Below are 20,613 nucleotides of genomic sequence, written 5' to 3' on the forward strand. Positions count from 1 at the left end.
TTATGTTTGAATATACATCATAAAGACCTAGAGATTTTTCCTCAAGTCCTCATGCATCTAAAGGTATTTTCATTAAAACATCTATGCTAACATCCATGGTTTAAGCTGGTCTTTAATAGTCAAGGTGGTTGCAAAGCTGGTCATCAAGTGATACCATACTGCATGCTGGAAAGCTTGCTGGTTAACCAGCCCTTGACCAGCATAGTCAATATTCTGGCCATGTTGGTCGACCAGCTTGGTGATCCTAGTCCACCAGCATGGTCACGCTTGTTCATATTGGTTGCCTCACTTGGCCAGATTGGTCGTGCTTGTAGGCCAGCTATACCAAACTCAAACAAAAACATACCCTATGTTAAGGTCAACCAGCTTAACCATCTTCAGCAGGGAAGTCATCTTTTGGCGGTTTTCCTTCAGGTGATGCATTACGGGTCCTAATCTGGGTACTAATCCGAAACTATCCGTATTCCAACAGCACCCATGAAAGCAGGAGGGGTGAGGCGCTAACCTTCTCAAGCTCCAGACACTTTAACTATTATCATTCATTATTTAGCTGAATTACTTTTAACAGTTGAGTACACACGTGTTTGGTGACAGGCCGTGTTTAATGAATTAGTGAAGTGCTACACGGTGCTAAAATGTTCTGCAAGTGTCCCGAGGCTGTCTGCTGTTGGCTAATATTAGCTAAATGGCTAACTGCTAGTCATGTCTAGGTGTTTTTATTACATTGTATCCAACCACCAGCTAAAGAAAGCAGTGGGGGAGGCTGGACGAGTACCAGAACAGACTAAGGTAAAATGTTTCATTTGTAATCCTCACTGCAGAGTCAGGGACGCTCTGTGCCGTAACACTCGACACATATCTTTAATCGAAAAGTTCCTAATTAATAACAATAAAACGTTATCTCAAAATATAACAGTGGTTGACGGTATTAGCAGGGGTGGTAATATAAGATGTGCAACTACTGCAGATGGTTCTTAGTTTACATGGCTTCCATACTATCCCATCTCACATTATTTTCAGATAATAAGTTCAAAGTTCAGCTTGTTCACAGGGTGACAGACTTATTGAACACTGAGCACAGTGTTAAATCATCAGTCAACTACACATGCTAAACTGAGTCAGGAGAGAGAAGCTGGCTTGCATTAGCTCAGTTAACAGGATAACCTTCAGCTCACCACAGAGCAAATTCAAGCCCACTTATAAACGTCCAGACTATAATGACTCAGATTTTCCCAGTGGTTTCGGATCTGGAGCTGAGCTAGCTAAACTAAGGCTACTATAGTAAGTAGGCTATAGATTCAAAACATTCAATTCAGCTTTCTGTCCTTTTAAAAGCAGTCCACTGAGTGTCAGGCAGCCCAGTGCAGCTGTTATCGGCTAACCGCTGAGTTTCTGACACAAGTGTTGGCGATAAAAACTTGTTTTAGAGAGCGAAGCAACAGGTGTTGGGAGTATCAAGGCCCAAGTAAGTTTTCCAGCTAGCAGGCTAAACACAGTGCAGACTATGTTCCAGCTAACTGAGTCTCAGATCACACATTTTGAGGATAAAGCCTCAAATCTGACAGTGGAACAGTCTTGGGACTGTTTTCAGGGACATTGAGTAGACTGGTTCATCCAGGTTTGCTTGATTTCCCTTTCCATACAACAAGGCTAAACTCACAACTATGGTGGGCTTGCCCCCCCCCCTCATTTTCAGAGCGACGCATCACCAATTCCACAGCACCCCCATGTACTTGATAAACACGGAGCAGAAATTTGACAAATCACACATCATCGTAAATGTGGTCCTTATTTTGAGATACTGTCAGTGTTTTTAAATATCGCGGTATATGGTATTACCGTTATACCACCCAACCTTAGACCCCTTTGAATAAATATATTCAAAAAAGATTTGTCTTGTTCCTCTTTACAAAACTTGATGATGTCTCCTCTGTTTAGATCCTTCTACAACATTTCTATTGGGCTAGTTTGGAGTTTGACTTGAATTTCTCCTACTTCTACCATTTCTTTGACTTAGTTATGTGCTTAGGGTGATTTTTGCACAGTCCTGAATTTATATAAGTCCTGCACATCAGCCCCAACCCATGATGCTGCCAGCACCATGCTTAACAGTTGGAAGGAGGTTCTTCAGCTGGCAGACAAAAAGATATTTCCTACATTTTCTGCACATAACAATCTTTCAACGGGCTTCTGACTTATCCATGTGGCCTTGAGCCAACTTCACTTCTGTTCAAATAGTTTTTTTTTTTTTCCAGAGACTAGCGACTTCCTATTGCCATCCTGCCATGCACACTATTTTTATTCAGTGTTTGCCTGATTGTGGACTTCTGAACGTTGACTTTACTCAGTGCGAGAGAGACCGGTTGGTTCTTAGTTATTACCTTGGAGTTCTTTGTGACTTCCTGTAATACTATTCGCGGCACCTTTGGTGTGATTTTCACTAGACGGCCACTCCATGGGAGAGTAACAGTGGTGCTGAATTTCCTCTATTTGTGTATAATCTGCTTCACAGTGGATTGGTGGAGTCTAAGCTCTTCAGAAATGGATTTGTGGCCTTATTCAACCTGATGAGCTTCCGTAACTCTTTTTGTGAGCTCCTCAGGAATCTCTTTTGTTTGAGGCATGACACACTTCCATAAACTTTTGTAGTGTAGACCAGACTTTTATAGTAATGACATGTTTATGAGAAAGCTTGCTAAAGTCCTCTACCCATTCTTTTACTTAAGTACAGCACATTTCCCACCTCAAATATAAGTGAAGTGAGTTAAACTATTTAAAGGAGACGAAAACAAAGGCCTTGACTGAATCACCAGTGAGCTGTTCAGTGTTCATGCTCATTGGCACATTGGACTTGGCTGAACTTGGGCAAACTCCACTAACTGAAATTTGGTTACTCACTGTGTTCTACAAAGCCCAGAACTCCCCAGAGGAGTGATATTTCGTTGGTGTGTGTGTGTGTGTGTGTGTGTGTGTGTGTGTGTGTGTGTGTGTTTGGAGTGTAGTGCCATAAAACAGAGTGCTGCTGAGTGCAAAAAGACAGCAGAGAACATTCAGAGAACCAGGAGAGACACCTACTGTATGCTAAAGTCTCTTCCTGTCTTATACTAAGGCAGCCATTTACATTGCACATACGACACTGATTTTTTTTTAGTGGGGCAGTGACTCTGACTGCTTTAGACAGTATGGGTGTCTTTGGCTGTTACCCCTCAGGAAGAAACACACAGTTAGCCACATCACATCACACAATGAGAGTGTGTGCTGTTTCAGGCTGGACACTAGGTACCAGTACCAGTTGCCATCGATACTGAGATACTAGTATTTTGTGTTATTGGCCCTTTAATTAGGGTGAAATCACTGTAAGGGCCTCTCCCAGGGCTTATTGCTGTTTTAGTCAACCGGTAATTATTCACACTGCCTGAATATAGCTGGTATATTGTTCTTCCGTCATCAGAAGTTATTTCACTTTCTTGCCCAATGCCATTTTGGCTATGAATAATATAGACTTACAAAGTTACAAAATCTTAAAAATTGAAGGAATTGGAGCAGCATTATACATTACCGGTCAAAAGATTTAGAACACCCTCCATTTTTTCAGCAGTCCACTATCAGTGTTGCATGGCCTACACAAGCCTGCTTTGCTTGTTTTGCCTTCTTAGCGTTGACTGCCACTACACCTGTCAAACCTGCAGCTCCAAGTCTTCTCCTCACAGCTGAAACTGAGACTTGGTCCAGTGTTGAGATATGCTATCAGGTGTTGTCATGTGAGCTGCCTATCACATTATGTGTTGACTCTCAGAAACCTCTGAAACCTGATGATATGATATTGATGATATTGTATAGGAAACTGTCCTCACAACATCTTAATAATAAAGGGGTTGTACATTATAAATTGTTTACATTACCCAAAAAAAAGGCTAATTTATTTTATATTGCAACATACTAGCTGTAAACCCCAGCAGTTTGCTGCCTAACTTTGTACTATTTGAGGTCACAGGACTTTGTACCATTGTGAGTTATTCAATGGACTTAAATGTCAATAGAAAAGATGGCAAATTGGGAGTATTCTAAAACTTTTGACCAGTAGTGAATATACTCCAGGTTCTCTTGGAAGCACTTGTTTATTCCTCTTATAAACAAAGGTGCTACAAAGGGTTTGTTGTGAGCACTGCCATAGAATAAGTATTTTTTTTATTCCATTAAAAACTGTTTTTGTAAAGGATTTGTGTGTGTGTGTGTGTATAGAACATTTTTAATATTTGAAGAAGCTGATGTTAAGGGTCTTTATCAACTTCACACTCACAGCTCTTTTACACAAATGGCTATTCATGAATCAAGAATGGTTGGTCTATGGCATCTTCCATTAAAGCAGCGGTATGCAAGAATTGGTATTTTTGGGCCCCCCTCTACAGTTTGCTTTGAGCACACTTTTAATTTGCATTTTTGGACGAGCTGAGAAATACAGGTCCGTCACTGAAAATGAAAGCAGCATGTGGTCTGAAGCGTTATAATATAATATTTTTTATAATGTAATATAAGATAAGAAGTTTTTGCAAGCATTGTCCTGTCTGCTTCTCCAGATTTGCATAGTGCAGTTAGCAGCGTGCCGAGACCCGAGTGGCAATGATGGTGTGCTAATTTACTTATTACACTGGAGCATCACTGTAATTTTGAAACTGCTATTTTTTGGTAATAATGTTACATAGTGTTGCTTTAAATGGTTCAAAAAAGGGGCCACAAAGAATTCTTGGAGATGCTGTGGAAGAGCTTTTTTTTAAAAGAGTCATTTCTGTGACTTGGTAGGAAGCAGTCAAACCATTTTTGCTGAGACCAAAATGTGCCTCATACAGTAGCCCTGAAAGTCACAGACATAGCCCTAAGCCCTAAGCCTAAAACCCATCGCTCTCTGTGCTCAGCTTGACTGGAAGAAAGAAAGAGGGGAGAAAAAAAGCCCCTTTTACTTCCGTCCTGCAGCTCTCAGGCAATACTCTGACTTGCTTCTGGATGAGTTTGCCATTTTTCGTCTGCAGAGGAGGCAGGCAGATGCTGACCTCATGTATAATGAGTGGCGAGCTTTTGATTAAGTCATTTTCTGGTTTGAGAGTATAATTGAACTCCTGCAGAATCTGCATTTACAGTATCGATGAACAAGTCGTTGAGGGCAAATGTTAATTTGTCCCCAGCAGCCCAGCAATTCTGCCTCATTTCTCTTCTTTCCGACCACAAGACAGGAAAGGGAAGGGAAAAAAACACATCATGGTTAATGCATTAAGCAGCAGTAAATTGAGCTGAAGTGTGTAGGAAATTTACATTCTCACCAAACCTTCTGATATGCACTGATTGAAGGGGGTTAGGATGTGGGGATACAGCATGAATAGTGAAACAAGTCATGTGAGCAAGTGGACGCTTCTGTTTGGTGGCTACCGTGCATACGGACAGCTCGTAATTAGAGAGGGAACTAATATGCCCAGGTGCCGTGATCATAAAAGCTTTAAAGGAGATCCCACTGAACATCTGCCCTGTTCTCCATGGGCGGTCTTTTGTGCAACACACAGTATGAACCCCTGTCTGCCACCAATCAATCAATTAATTTTCATTAAAAAATCAATTCTGTGTTTTTGAGATTCGAGGATTAAAAATGTATATTGTAATGCTCTGATATCTATATTTTCTTACATCCCTATTTACAATCTGATTCACCATCATAATAGACGCACACTGTTGTTATGTTACCTTAATGTGCCTCAATCCAGTGAGGAAATTGCACCCAAGCTCTGTTTGCAGTGACATAAACATAATATTGTAAAATTAATTATCTAAAAAGAATTGTGGAAGTGGTGGCTCAGCAAGCTGCCACTGTTCAGCCCTTGAGCAAAGCCCTTAACCCTCTCTGCTCCCCAGGCAGCCCAGCGTTGGCTGCCCACCACCACCTGGGCTTGTGTGCTCACTGTCACTGTGTGTGTTTGTTCACTAGTGTGTATGTGTGTGTATTTACTGACCGGATGGTTTAAAGATGGAGGACAAATAAGGAATACCTTGTCTTGTCCTGAACACAGACTCTCAGCTTAAATGAAAAAGATAAGCTCAAGCAGTTGCAGCCAGGCCCATTTCCTACAGTTAATTCAGATTCAGATTTATTTGCGCAATAAAACCTTATGGTTTTGTTACATTTTCAGATTCTAAATAGTACTGGCTGCTATGTCGGTTGATTCGGCACACTGTATTAATGCATCCTACACTCATCCTACACACTAAATTTAGCATAGTATAATTGAGACACATCACAAACAGCACAAATGCTTTGCACTAATGTGGTGTTGGTGACAGCAGGTAAGCACAGGCACTTACTTCTCAAAGACCTTTGGGCAGTTTTTACGTAGGCCTGATTTAAAGTAAACCAATCCCCATTGCAGGCGAGATCTCTGCCTGCAGCTCTGTGAGACACTTCAGCCACAGCCAACACAAATGGAGCTTTACTAACAACCCACTCCCTGCTAACGTCTCTTGCTGTCCATAAGCACACACATTTGCAAACACCTGGACTTTCTGTACATGCTACAGTAATGTTGAGAAGTTAAAAAAAGCATTTTTTACACTTTTTATTCCATTATTCTTTTTTAACAGGGTTAATTTATTTTATTGTGATATGAATTTTTGCCCATACAGCCCACTAGGACTAGGACAGCCACAGGAATTGTGACTGATCAACAGCTGTTTTAATAATTGAATATAAAAATAAAACATTGTTTGCATTCTGCAGATTTTCCATGCAAACAGATTCCTTCATTCCTTTTTTTCTAAAAAGTAAAATTAATAAATAAATACAATCAAATTAAATAAAATACATAAAATGAAAGTACATATTATTATAATACAATTAAATTAAACAAATACTGTGAACCTTAAACATTGTGATAAATAAATTTGGTCATACCGCCCAGCATGAATTCAAAATGTGTAGGTTTCAAATCTGACAGGGATGGAAAAGGCTGTTGTTGCTGAGGGCATGGTGCTGTGGACTGGAAAAACGGCTCAAGTGGATAGGCCAGCACAAATCTTGGATTTCTTACCTCCTTCCATTTTGCTTGAGTGTGCCTAATGTATACAGCCTGTGGCCTTTACCATACTCTGGTAGAAACCCCCACTTGCTATTTTCTCAGTTTTTATGTGAATGCATTAGATAGAGAGTTGTGGAAAAACAGCATGTCAATTATAGTCATTTCGGAGGCAGAGAGAGTCAAAAGCCTATACGGATTCTCAATGTGAGTGAATACATATGTATGTGTGTGTGTGTGTGTGTGTGTGTGTGTGTGTGTGTGTCTGCTACTGAGCTAAGAGACACAGGTTGTTAAGTGGATCCAGGTAATGGCCCTGGGTGATTATCTTGTACGTTCTGTGTGCACACGTGTGACTGTGTGTGTGGGTCATATGTGTGTTTGATGAGGTAATGGCTGTGCCCACACGACCCATTTTGGAGGGCTCACGACTCAGTCTGTTTACGCAGAGCCGGTGCCCAGGAAACTGGCATCTATCTGCCTCTGTCTGTTGCATTTGGCTTCTCCTGGTAAATGAAGAGAACAATAGAACTGCTCGCTATCATGTCAGCTCAAAGTACGTGTCGCTACCTGATCTGTGGCGCCTGCCCGATTTAAACCAGCGCATGAGTATTAATTTGTGATGACTTCACTAATTTTTGAAACAAGCTCTTTAAAATACAATGTGAGAACACTTAATATGCAGTATTCTACTAATTCTACTAGTATTTTGGGACTGGGAAGCCTCAGCTTGTAATGCACAGTGCTTCGCAAATTGTGTTTGCCCATTATTTACCCTTACTTTAACCTCTTAATGCAGAAAGACTTATTACTCACTAAGGTGTATTACTCAGTAATTACAGGCACTTTTGTACAAGCAGGTCGGGCTGTTCCTTAGTAATAGAAGCCAGTGGACCATGGACTGTTTAAGGGGTTAACCAGGAGAATAAATAAAGGAATAGCTATTATTTTTAGTAGAAGTAATATAAGTAGCAGTGGTATCTGTATTTTTATTATTATTAATATTATTATTACTTCTGTTATTAAAATAGAGTGAAGAACAGGCATATTAAGTCACAGAAGTGTCATAACTACAATTTGCAGTGGGATATGCATATGCATGTCAAATAAAAAAGGCTGAATCTGTTGGTAGCCTATGATATGAACTATGATAGCCTCAATAACATTTCTATTCTTGGAAGAAGCAATTAATAAAGTATCAAGTCTGTCAGTATTCGCAATACATAATCAGAGACTTTCTGTCAACAAAAAGAAAGTTTCTGTCTCTGGTGTTACTGTGTTAAAGGGTGCAGTAATACCAACATATATTTATTTGCTGTGGAAACAAAACATTGTATCTCCGAAATAGTAACTTTGCCGTAGAAGAAATTAGGGTTGGAAGGCATAACATGAATTCTGTTCACATGTAGGCTGTTCTATATGGGCCTACTACGAATTTTGGGGATCCAGCTTTTACAATTCTGTGAATGAACTGGAAAGGTTTTATCTATGTTTTATTTTTGCAGCTACTCAAGTCAGCCCCTCAGAGTTGCAGGATGTGTTCCAGGAAACTTCTTCTAACATCTTCCAGATTAATGCCAATGGTAAGTGGAGAAAGCTAAAGGCTAAAAGAATAGATGGACATCATAATAAGGAAAAATTGAATACAATGGTTGAAGCCTACAACTCTAGGCTTAAAAATTACTATTACATTACATTGTTAAAATGTTAAAAAATTATGTTAAATATTTTCATGAATAATATATTTATAATATATTAAAGGATAGAAATATGTAGTAATTCCATCAATCGTTTTGGATGTTAATTCTTATACTTACTTTATTCTTGATATATTTTTTTTTAAGCTTTGTAGTACTACTGTTTTTTTTTTTTTTTACTACTGTAACACATTGCAGTCTTGTTATACTACATTTATCTGCAAACAGTTCAGTTTGATATATATAAAAAAAACCTTCAAAACGTTTCAGTCAGAAAAGTCTTTGGGTAAAAACAAAAAAATAACTAATCATATCTTTAGTATAACTTTAATAAAGTTGCATGCATTTAAAAGTACTTTTAAGTACTAAGGTTTTAATGGGTAACATCTAACCATACTTTTGAAAATTTTAAAACAATATAAAAACATACCTACATGGTCTGGGTCAGTGTAGCATTTATTATCACTACCTCACTACTTTATAAATGAATAGCTTTGTTGTGGAAAAGCTACTTGGAAAATGAAAGTTACTTTAGAAAATGTTGCTGGAAGCTAATAGCTTGGCTTGTACTGATTGTTATCTATTATGGTGAAAAAAATACGATTCATGAGTGCTTCTTTCAATACTTCTGCAGTGGTGACTTTAGAGAAGAGCCTCCAGTCATTGGGAACGTCCAGGGACACAGCAGAGCTACGGCAGAGTCTGTAAGTCTATGCTCTTTCATGTCTAGTTATTTTATAAATAATGAATCTTGTCTAATAGAGTGTTTTCTATGTTTGGGACAAAGACACCTTTTCTTTAGATTTGCCTCTAAACTGTTTCAAATTTGACTGAACAACATACATGTGGCTAAGAAGCACATTCTCAGACTCTTTATTAAACAGAAGTAAACTTTTTATACATAACCTTAACATTTAAAGGCATTATAATGTTTGGACATAGGGTTTCACAGGTGTTTGTCATTAGTAAGGTATGTTTAATTGCTTTGTCAGTGCAGACAGGTATGCTAAGACAGCTTTTAGCTTCTAGTCCTGGTTCTAGGCTTTAAGTAACTTTTAGAGTCTATGTTTGCTGTTTGTCATCACGAGGACCAGAGCTGATGTTAGAAGAAAATCATGATAAGCGATATCAGCGAAACCGTAGGTTTACCAAAACAGTTTGGAACATTATTAAGAAGAAAGAAGAACTGGTGAGCTCAGTAACAGAAAAATACTCGCAGGCCTCCACAGCTTGAAGGCAGAAGAACGTTCCTCATAATAAAGGAAAATACCCTACACTTATAAACAGAAATGACATGGGTTACACTGCAAAATGCATTAGGTAGGGCTAGTATGCTTGTGGAGATCAGAATTACCTTGTAATGGCAAAAGCAAAGTGTTTCCTAGCAAAAACATGTAACCCAACCTTCCTGTTTTTGTGGCTAATCAGCGGTGACGGTTTACATTTAGGGCATTTAGCAGAGGGTCTTATTGAGAGCAACTTACAAAAGTGCTTCACTTACTGAAAATATCCATAGCTAGTTTGTATAGACTAGAATCCAAAAGATACAATACAAAGTTTAGCGTGGAGACCATAATAATCAACATACAATACGCCTTGCCTATTTTCGCTATCAAACAAATCAGGGAAGATATGGGTACAATCATATGCCTTAATAAGGGCAAGATAAGTGCTGATTTTAGTACTCTCGGAAGAGGTGGGTTTTCAGTCTGCTTTTGAAGACAGTCGTCGTTCGGACACCCAGGGGAAATTCGTTCCGCTACTTCGGTGCCAGGACAGAAAAAAGCCTGGATGCTTGTCCTCCATACATCGTAAAGGATGGCGGGTCAAGCCGAGCTGTACTTGAAGCTTGAAGGGCTCTTGGTACAGATAAGCTTTTGACAATTGCCATCAAGTATGAAGGGGCTGGTCCATTCCTGGCTTCATAGGCCAGCGTCAGGATGTCTTCCATCATCAGCTGCGGGGGTCTTTCTTGGCCTACCAGTTCCTTCATGTTTACTAGGCTCACTAGTTCTCTCTCTTTTTTTTATTTTTATTTTTTTATAATGTTCCAAACTTTTGTCCAAACAGGTAAGTCTAAGATTGGCTGATGACTCTTACTGTTGTGTTCTTGTTTCTCAGGCCTATTTAATGTCCTTTTTGGCACAGCTTGGTTATTCATGTTGACAGACAGCAAAAGATCACGACTACAAGCTGAGAATCTAGACTAGATGCTAAAAGCTCTCTTATACCTGCATTAAGGAAGCAATTAAGCTCAGCTGAATAATCCCTGTGTTGACATTTTTACATGCTAAAACTAAATTGTATAAAAATACCCTTTATTAAAGTCTGAGAATGTGCTCTTCAGCCAAATCTGAGTGTTACGTACAGAAGTAACTAAAAAGAAAACGTGCCTTTGTCCTAAACATCAGGAATTAGCTGACTATCTTATCCAGAGCGGCTTACAAGGCATTTTATGTCAGTTTATGTGAGTAATAAACAAAAACACAGTTTGTCATAATGACCTATAGGTTGTAAAAGAGTCTTACAAGAAGAAATACCAGCTGCCATGTCTCTATCTTTTATCATGCTGTTTAGTGCCAGTCAAGTATCATCTTAACTGTCTGCATAGTATTGTGATGACTGTCTCAGTACATACACATGGCAAACACACCAACTGTAACATCTCAGTGATTCCAAAAACGCCTTTAGATAAATTAAACAATAATTCATTATGATGATGATTATAAAAAAAACACTGTGACCAAACATATATGGAGAGTAAGAAAGTGTGTCCACAATTGTCACACGGTATGATGCACTGTAAAATCTGCTTTATCTCCATGCAAACTGCCATCTACTCACTGCCAAGACATCAACTAGGTCAGATTGTCAGAATGCAGATTTTGTCAAGTGGATCACGTATTTGAGTTCAAAACTGTAATCATAACAGCACTACATGCACGCTATCCTCTGCTAGAAGTCATTGCCTGGAAAATTACTTAAACCTGCACTCGATTTGAAGACCCTCTCATAGGAAGTGACTCTCTATAGTGAGGATTCTTATATTTAGGGTAACTAAGACGTAAAATCATTTACAGTACATCTAAAAGAGATAGAAGGCATGACTTGACAGACTCATCCATCAGCTAATCCCCCATCGTTATTTTGTAAGATTCTTTGGTAGAAATCGAAGACTGATATGCCACTTTTAATGTTTGATTAAAATGAAGATGCTTGCATACACGTCAAAGTCAAAGCCTTTGACATTCCATCTACATAATCCTCTACATCTCAGACTCCATCGACTTTTTTTTGTTTGTTTATTTGTTTGTTTGTTAAAACGACTACTGACTCAAATCATTTCAAATGGTTCTTGAATCCAATTGGAAACCACTGAATTGCAGTGTGTAGAAAATGGGTTGTTTTATTCATACACTTCTTCCGGTTGGATGATCTGTGGCAATAACCAAATAATTGGCAAAGCGTCTGAGTAATCAGCTATAGCTCACGAGCCTTTCTTTTTTTTAGACTTTTGAACCTAATGTTTTTAGCCTGCATGATTTATTTGTGTAAAACAGTCCTCTCAAAAATAAAGGTGCTTCGTGTGATGCTGTAAAAGAACCGCTGTTCAGTTGATGGTTTCATGGAAACCATTGTTGTGAATGAGAAATTTTAGTCTACAGTCTATGCAATTTATGCCACCTCTCGATTCTGATGGCTTAAGGTTCAGCTGTAGGAGAAATGGAGAAGGATCTAATGTTCTCCTAAAGCCATTCAGATGGTAAAAGATTAGGATTTTTGTTACATTTGAATGTGCAATTAACAGTTTTGGTGGATTCAGTTTGTATATTGGTTGATATTAATGGTTAAAAAGTGAAGTAAAATGTGCTTAATTAACATTTTGAAATAGTAAAATAGTAAAATAAAAGCAAAAGAAACACTATGTTATAGAGATAAAAGGCGCGTTCTACATAGAGCAGCAGCACATTCTACCTCAGATGTTCACTAATGTCCATTGCAGTTGGATTTCATGGGTGTTGAGCAGTTCACTGCCCTATCAGATTCTTGGCACTTTCGACCCAGGCCTTAAGGGAGGAGAACAGGCATTCTGTATCGGGTACAACGGTCTATTCTGCTTCAAATGTCCTATGATACCAAATAATACTAATAATTTTGAAAATGTATGTATGCGCTTATTTCACACAGCCACTGTTTTGAAAGATGGGGGAAATTCTGGAAGAACTAAAGTTAGCAATCATGGAAATGACCAAGGCCAGTGTTGCTGAGAGGGTACAACAGCTTGATCTAGGGCTGTGTTATTTAGTGTTGGCAGATTTTGGATTTATAGATAAATGTAGTCAAGGCAACAATTTGTAATAAAAATGACTATTGATTCTCTGACTGATTTTGGCATTTGAATATCCATAAAAAGGTTAATGCTTGTATATTTGCTTCACCAGGGCAAAATAAACAATAACAATAAAATAACTTTGGGGTAAAATTAATGAGTTGAGTTGTAGGCTTACCTTTTTCAGTGATATTAGGGTGTTATAAGGTTCTTCAAGATCTGCAGCAGACTGAGGAATACAGCCTAAGGAAATCAGTAGGAGTAAAAAGAGACTTGGGTTTTTGCTGATCATCTATGCAGCATGTTCATTTGTAGAGAAATGTCTCTATTATTTTTTGACTAGTTAAAATAAGCTAGATTAACTAATTTAACCCATTAAACAGCCAATGGCCCACCTGCGGGCCAAAAGAACAGCCCCAAAGAACAGCCCCAGCAGTTTGTACAGAAGTCCTGGTAGTAGCGCTTTAGTGTGTAATAAGGCTTGGAGTGTTAAGGCCTGTTAGCCTAGACAGAGTTGCGCCATCACTGCCTTCTTTGTCATGTCCTTGGCAACACGTCCATGCATACTAACTTAAACTTAACTTGAATTCCCTTCCCTTTTCTTGCTAATTAGCACATGCATACTAGGTGCCCTAAAAACAGCACCCTTGCCCAGACCTTGTTTGTCGTTACACTGACCTCCAGTTAGTTACTCCAACCTGGTCTCCATCTGAGTTATCATTGAAAGTGCTGTTCTAAATGGAGATGATTATTAAATGGGAAACGGGGATGAAATTGGACACAAAATTAGCAACGTTCCTCTTGGACAGGTCTGAGAAATATATGTACTACTGGTCAGCTAACGACTGGCCAGCTAATGACTGGCTCCGGCTAACACAGCTAGTGACTGATAAACTCTCATTACAAAGAAATACCAGACAGAGAATACACTCAACTATTCATTAATCACTGCAGTTAATCATTACAAGCTAGATTCTAAGTGTTTATAGGTTCCTAAGTTCACTGTTAAGAATCTAAATGCCATAGTGGGCAGAACCACATATAAACACAGGGTAATATGTTAGCCCCTTCACGCCCCCCAAGCACAAGAGTTTGATGCCTATTCTGGCCCTGCGGCATTGCAGTACCAAGAAGAGTTTTTAGAAACTGGAACTTTCATGGTTCATGGAACTTTTCATGTTCATGGTCAGGAATGTTAGGTAGATTTAAAGAGGGGGGAAATAGTTCCAGTGGAATTCAAGTGTTCACCTACTGCCCCTTTAAATATCTTATTTACTAACAAAGATTGTAAGTTATGCCTTCTATGGGAAATGTGGACTACTCCACTCAGATCACTGCTGCTATGCATAGTATTTTATTTATTTATTTTTTACACACTGGCTTTAGGTTGTTAAGTCCTTCCACTATATTGGCATCACTTAGGCCATCACTCGGTCCCCAAATTCTCATTTGTTGTGATAATGCACAGGCAGATATGAGCAAGCCTTTTAGTGCTTATTCTCCCTGTTTTATCACCTCCCTCCCAGCATGCATCGATTACTCTTTTCAGCCTGGCTGTCAGCAACTACAAAATTCATTGCTTGTCACAAAGTGGTCAATCTGAAATGATTGCATCTGTGTAAATTGCATTACACTCACTGTGTCCACTGGCGTGTCATCAATTCCATCAGCCTTTTTTTATGATGGCTTTGGAAATCTACTGACATTCATGCACTGTCAAATGGTATGTCTCTTTTTTCCCCTCTGGGCTCGTCAATACCGAAGCTCAATACAAAATCTCTGGAGCAAAAGTTTAGCCCTTACTGAACGAGCAGACAGCAAACATCTGTTTGCAGCTGCCCCATCTGCTGTTGTGTAGGTGTGAGTGCACAGATTGTGGATACATGCTTACAGTATAACATTGTGTAAGGCGCACTGCTTCTGTTAAGCATGCAGTTGTCAAATACACTATCTGAAAGATCTGAAGATGTATCTTCTGGTCAGTCTGGTACTTATCATCCATGTTACTTTTATGTATATAAAAGATGTTAAAATGTGCTTCAACTTGTGTCAAATACACCATCACTGAAAATGTGATCATAGTTCATCTTAAAAAGAAGTTAGGAGAAAATGATCTTCCCAAATTGGTCAAAGCACTCCTTCATCAGAAAGATGCATGGCTAGATTTCCTTATAATTAGCCTTCATCTTTTCATGGTCTGTCTGGTAGATGTTCATTGATTATAGTGTAAGCTTGCTAGAATCTACCTCTGAATTCTAAATTACAGACCTCTATGGCTGGTGCCTTGTCTTGTCTGACCATTCATGGCCAATTTGAATGTTCCTCAAACGTCATCCATAAACTAGTCCCAGTATTCTGGATCACGAGTGTAATATTTCCATATTTGGTTTTAAAAGTCTGATGGTGTTTTTTGAGTGTCCTCTGCATTTGTGGATAATTGAGGTTATGCTGTTTAAGGTCCAATTTTATAGCAGTCGGTGCCTAAGTACCTACGAACCAAGTCTTGAAAGAGGGGAAATGCACTAATATATTTTTCAAAAGATTTCCCTTCAGAATCCACATACTTGATAGTTGGTCTAGATTATGTTGCCTGTACCCCAGGATTCAAATACATACTGTATGTACATGCCTTGCATTGTGCTGGAGTACAGTGGAATGGAGCTCCGGCATGTTTGCTTGAAACAGAGCTGAGTTCCAGCACCATGATCTGTTCACAATGAAACCAGCTGCCACCAACCGGTCCAACCAGCAGGTCCCCCACCCACCACCACCCATAGCAGACCAGCGGCTCACCCGCCTACCACTGCTACCTGTTTAATGACCATGTTAAAACCTAAAAAAATGGACTCATAACTATCTGCCACTATTAATATCACCATTATTAACTACCTGTTGTATCTGGTTTGGTAATTTTTATCATTAATGTTTAAATAGTTCTGACCAGAGGAGGATGGGTCCCCCTGGTGAGTCTTGGTTCCTCCCAAGGTTTCTTCCTCCAGCTCTGAGGGAGTTTTTCCTTGCCACTGTCACCGTTGGCTTGCTCACTGGGGGTCTTTTACCCTTCATGTCTAACGTTATTTCTTCTTTCTTCTTTGTCTCTGTCTTTTATTAATCACTATTTATGTAAAGCTGCTTTGTGATGATAACAGTTGTAAAAAAAACTCTATACAAATAAATCTGGCTTGACTTGACAATGTAAATGTTTCAGCGAACAATTTTTGCAAATCTTCATAAACTCTCTTTTAAAGGCACTTACATATTAGATAATACCCAAATGTCAAAATGTTCAGAACAATCTCAATGTGACCTAGAGCACTGTGTGAAGAGATGCTCCGACCCTAAACCTGAAAAATTAAAGTCTGATTTGGGAAATTCTTAATATTTCCTGTGAAAGCATACCTTTGCTCGGTGCACTAATTGTGTAATGAATTAATTATGAATTCTGAATAAAACAGTTTATGAACAGCGAGAGGCAGAAGACGAGTTACTGAATGTCCGTTGGACCGTTTCCCACAAACCCATAGACTGACGCATGAATCCACCAAATACAGATAAGACGAGAGGCAGAGACGAGTATGTCGACTCATTTTCACACACTCGTAACTCCGGATGTGAGTCACATATGATTTGGCAATGATATGCAATGGAAAGGGCAGGCTCTACAGATTCAGGAAACGTCTGAAGTGCTCTGTATCATCGCAAAGATTTTAATAGAAACATCGAGAAACATTGCATTTGCATTCATAGCCTCCAGAGGGTTAATAGTTACAGACTCCAATGAATAGCAGCTTCGGCTTTTTGGAATACTTTGCTAATAGCTGTTGTCAGTTGTATAGTGCCACACATTTCATTTATTAACCATTTATTTACTAAAACGATTATCACTACAGTTTCACCTACAGTTTCAGCTGCTTGCAATAAACCAGTCAAACCAGAACTATTAAACTAGCTTAACACAACTAATAGAACAAGTGCTTTCTCCACATTCAACACATAATGAGCCTTTTAATGACTACTGCAGTCTCAGCATTGGTAGCTGCAACTGTATGACATATATTTCTCTGAAGGAGGTTTAGCTGAAGCGCTACTTTACTCAACTCTCTAAGTGATAAAGATATACTGACTCTGCTCCACTCGTTAAGTAAACAATGTGTTGAGGGGATGGGGTGGAAAAAAGGGGTGTTGAGAATCGGGCACCTAATACATATGTGCTGATGGCATTGCTAAAGTGATTTATTATGTTCAATGTGTTTAATATACGATATCTGTGTAATATGTATGTATGTGTGTGTGTGTGTGTGTGTATATATATATATATATATATATATATCATATATATATAAATGTCCTATATATTTCACAGTTTTCAATTAGTGAGAGTAAAAATGGACTGATGCTCTTTTAAATAACACATTTAATGTGTTTCAGTGTATAAAAAATGTTTTAATAAATTTGTGTTTATTAAAAAAAAGAAAAGTTTCTGCCCAAGATAAAAACATCTGATTCTAAACAAGCTACATTGTGTTCATGTAATGCTTATTCTGAAAATTGTATATAGTGGGTAAGCCCTTATTAAAATCATGGGCAATTCCACTTTTCCTAATATTCCCAGCATTACGCGCTGTCTATTGCTGCTCAGCATGGTAATAAGCAACATTATTTGGAACAATAACTTATTTTTAAATCACCATTCAGAGAGTTTGACTTGTGTGTATTTACAGGAAAAGATTAATGCATTGTACGCTTCATGTTGTCACAGTTGCAAATACAAAACTCATTTTGCTTTTGTTTGCATAATCAGACTTGGACTGCACATGGAGAAGTATTGCTCATACTGTGTATCAGATATGGTTCAGATGGATATTCTAGAGCACCTTAAAGTCTTATCAGGAATGAATACAACTGACAAGACGGTTCTGAAAAACAGAGGCTGTCAAATAGCATCCATACGCCCATAAGTGCACACTACAATACTGAACTTGTGTGTGTGTATCTGTGTGTGTGTGTCTGCCTGCGCTAATCCTGGAGTGACCCTGGTGCTGATGCAGCACTAACTGAGGGAGGCTTTAATTTTTGCTCTTTCTCTCTTCATTTTGTTTAATCCCTCTTCATTTAAATTCCACATCATTATGAGACACACCGTCTACAATGCCGGGCAAGATCCTCCGGAAAAATACTAAACTGTGTGTATTTGCTTTATCTCCCAAATGGCATAATCCTAAATTACTACTGGGGGGTTATATTTCCAAATCGACTTGTATTATAGAGCCCGGTGTGGTCAGCCCAAGGCACACTTTCAATACAGATTCACTATGAAATTGATTCATGCTCATGCCGGTACCTCATGTGAACTTTCTCTGGCTGTGGATTTATTTATTACTTTTTAGTACTTTATAGTTTATTATTCTTGCATGGAAAACTGTAGATACGCGTGTAGATGAGTGGGTGGGTGGATGGATGGAGGGATGAATGAGTGGATGAAAGGATGGAGGGATGCATGGCTTGATGGACTAATGGCTGGATAGAGAGGAGAAATGGATGCTGGGCGGAAGGATGGCCTGGGTGGAGGGATAAATGGATGTATGGATACATGGGTGAATAGAAGGATGGAAAGAATTCATAAACTCCATGCTGATGTAGGGATGTGTGAAGGGATGTAGAGATGAATGGAGGGATGAAAGGACAAATGGATGTATAGAGAGAGAGATGGGTGGATGGATGTATGGAGAGATGAAGGGGGGTGAACGGATGGAAGAATGGGGATGAAGGGATGAATAGATGTATGGAGAGATGGATGGATCAGTGGATGGCAGGTTTAATGGATGAATGGAGGAATGAGTGGATGAATGGAGGGATTGGTGGATGTATGGAGAGATGGGTGGATGAATGGGGGTTTAGGGGATGTATGGAGAGATGGCTGGATGAATGGGGGATTAGTGGATGAATGGAAAGATGAAGGGGTGAATGGATGGATGAATGGGGATGAATAGATGTACGGAGAGATGGATGGATCAATGGATGGCAGGTTTAATGGATGAATGGAGGGATGAGTGGATGAATGGAGGGATTGGTGGTTGTATGGAGAGATGGGTGGATGAATGGGGGATTAGTGGATGTATGGAGAGATGGCTGGATGAATGGAGGATTGGTGGATGTGTGGAGAGATAAGGGGGGAATGGATGGATGAATGGTAATGAAGGGATGAGTAGATATATGGAGAGATATACAGATGAGTTGATGGTGGGATTAATGGATATATGGATGATGAATCAATTGTATAGATGCATGTATGGAGGGCTGAAGGTATGAATGAACAGATGGATGTGCAGAAAGTTGGGTGTGACAGGAGCAGAGGATTACAGGGGATTATATACACACTATTATATACTAAACACATTTTCACACACAGAGACAACACACCAACATAACACTGAAGAAAGACTTACTACTTACTTATTAATCTTCAGACATATTATTCAGTCTGGAGATAAAATTGTGTCGTGCACAAACTCATGAATGTCCTTTAAGACCGAAAATCCTGTTCTATTACCAAACAAAAAAAAGTTCATTACAATCAGTATTTATTTATTTCTGTTCATTTCAGTGGAAATGTGTTAGGTTCTATGAAAGATCCTTTAGTTACTTTTCCTGCAGGGAGTAAAAAGTCCTTTTCTGGCTCCTGTGCTACTCTGTCCTGCTGTCTTCTCGCCTCCTCTGTCTTGGAGCAGGTTGTTTATTCAGAGTTGCTGTTTTGCTCCTGTTTTTCCGCTTTTTTTCCATGTTTCTCTCAATTGACCTTGACTGAGCTCCCCTCTGTGCCAGTCTTAATCCTCCATGCCTAGCGTCTCCGAGCAGGGTGCCAGACTACACACCTTTCCTACCCCCCCTCCCCATCTTTTTTTTTTTTTTTGCCCCCCTGCTGCACCTTAGCCATGATTCTATTACAGCCAGTTTCCACGGAAACCTCTCAGTTCCAGGGTCATACCTCCCAGATGGCGACGTGTCGCTTGGAGACCCTGGCTGACTGAACCCCCCCACCACCACCCCACACGCTCACACACACACACACATACACACCCACCATACACATGCACACACACACGTACACACTCCCTCTGTCCCAAGTGCCACTGGCCAGCATACAGGCTGCCTCAGCACCATACTTGCACAAATTCAGTGTGAAGAAAAAGAAAATAGTGAGGCCACCATATATATATATATATATATATATATATATATACACAATATGGTGGCTCACCACTATATATATATATATATGGCTTGCTTGCTCAGCTCACTCAGACCCAGACTTCTGTAAAACTGTTTTGTGACTACTGTAGTTGTTAAAATTGCTGTATCAATAAATTTCAATTGAATTGTCAATGTTTGCAGTCAAAAGTGGCCAGAGGGTTTGCTTCAAGATTCATACTATTGGTAGCACTCCAGAACAAAAAGGCCAGATTAGACTAATGGTTCTGGAGCATCTGTCAAACATGGTGGAGGCACTGTTATGACTTGTGCAGGTATTACTGCC

The 20,613-nt window shown here is 39.2% G+C and overlaps 1 protein-coding gene across 2 annotated transcripts in view; it reads left to right on the top strand.

Moving 5' to 3' along the window:
- Positions 1–20,613, top strand: part of tsnare1 (T-SNARE Domain Containing 1) — a 196,207-nt gene that overhangs the window by 44,747 nt on the left and 130,847 nt on the right. For both annotated transcript variants that reach the window (XM_072680070.1, XM_072680069.1), the window contains 2 exons: positions 8,558–8,635; positions 9,384–9,453. In XM_072680070.1, the coding sequence (XP_072536171.1) occupies positions 8,558–8,635; positions 9,384–9,453 (148 nt within the window). The remainder of the gene's footprint in view (positions 1–8,557; positions 8,636–9,383; positions 9,454–20,613) is intronic.

The sequence above is a fragment of the Salminus brasiliensis genome, chromosome 5 (assembly GCF_030463535.1).
Source record: "Salminus brasiliensis chromosome 5, fSalBra1.hap2, whole genome shotgun sequence".
Classification (NCBI taxonomy): domain Eukaryota; kingdom Metazoa; phylum Chordata; class Actinopteri; order Characiformes; family Bryconidae; genus Salminus; species Salminus brasiliensis.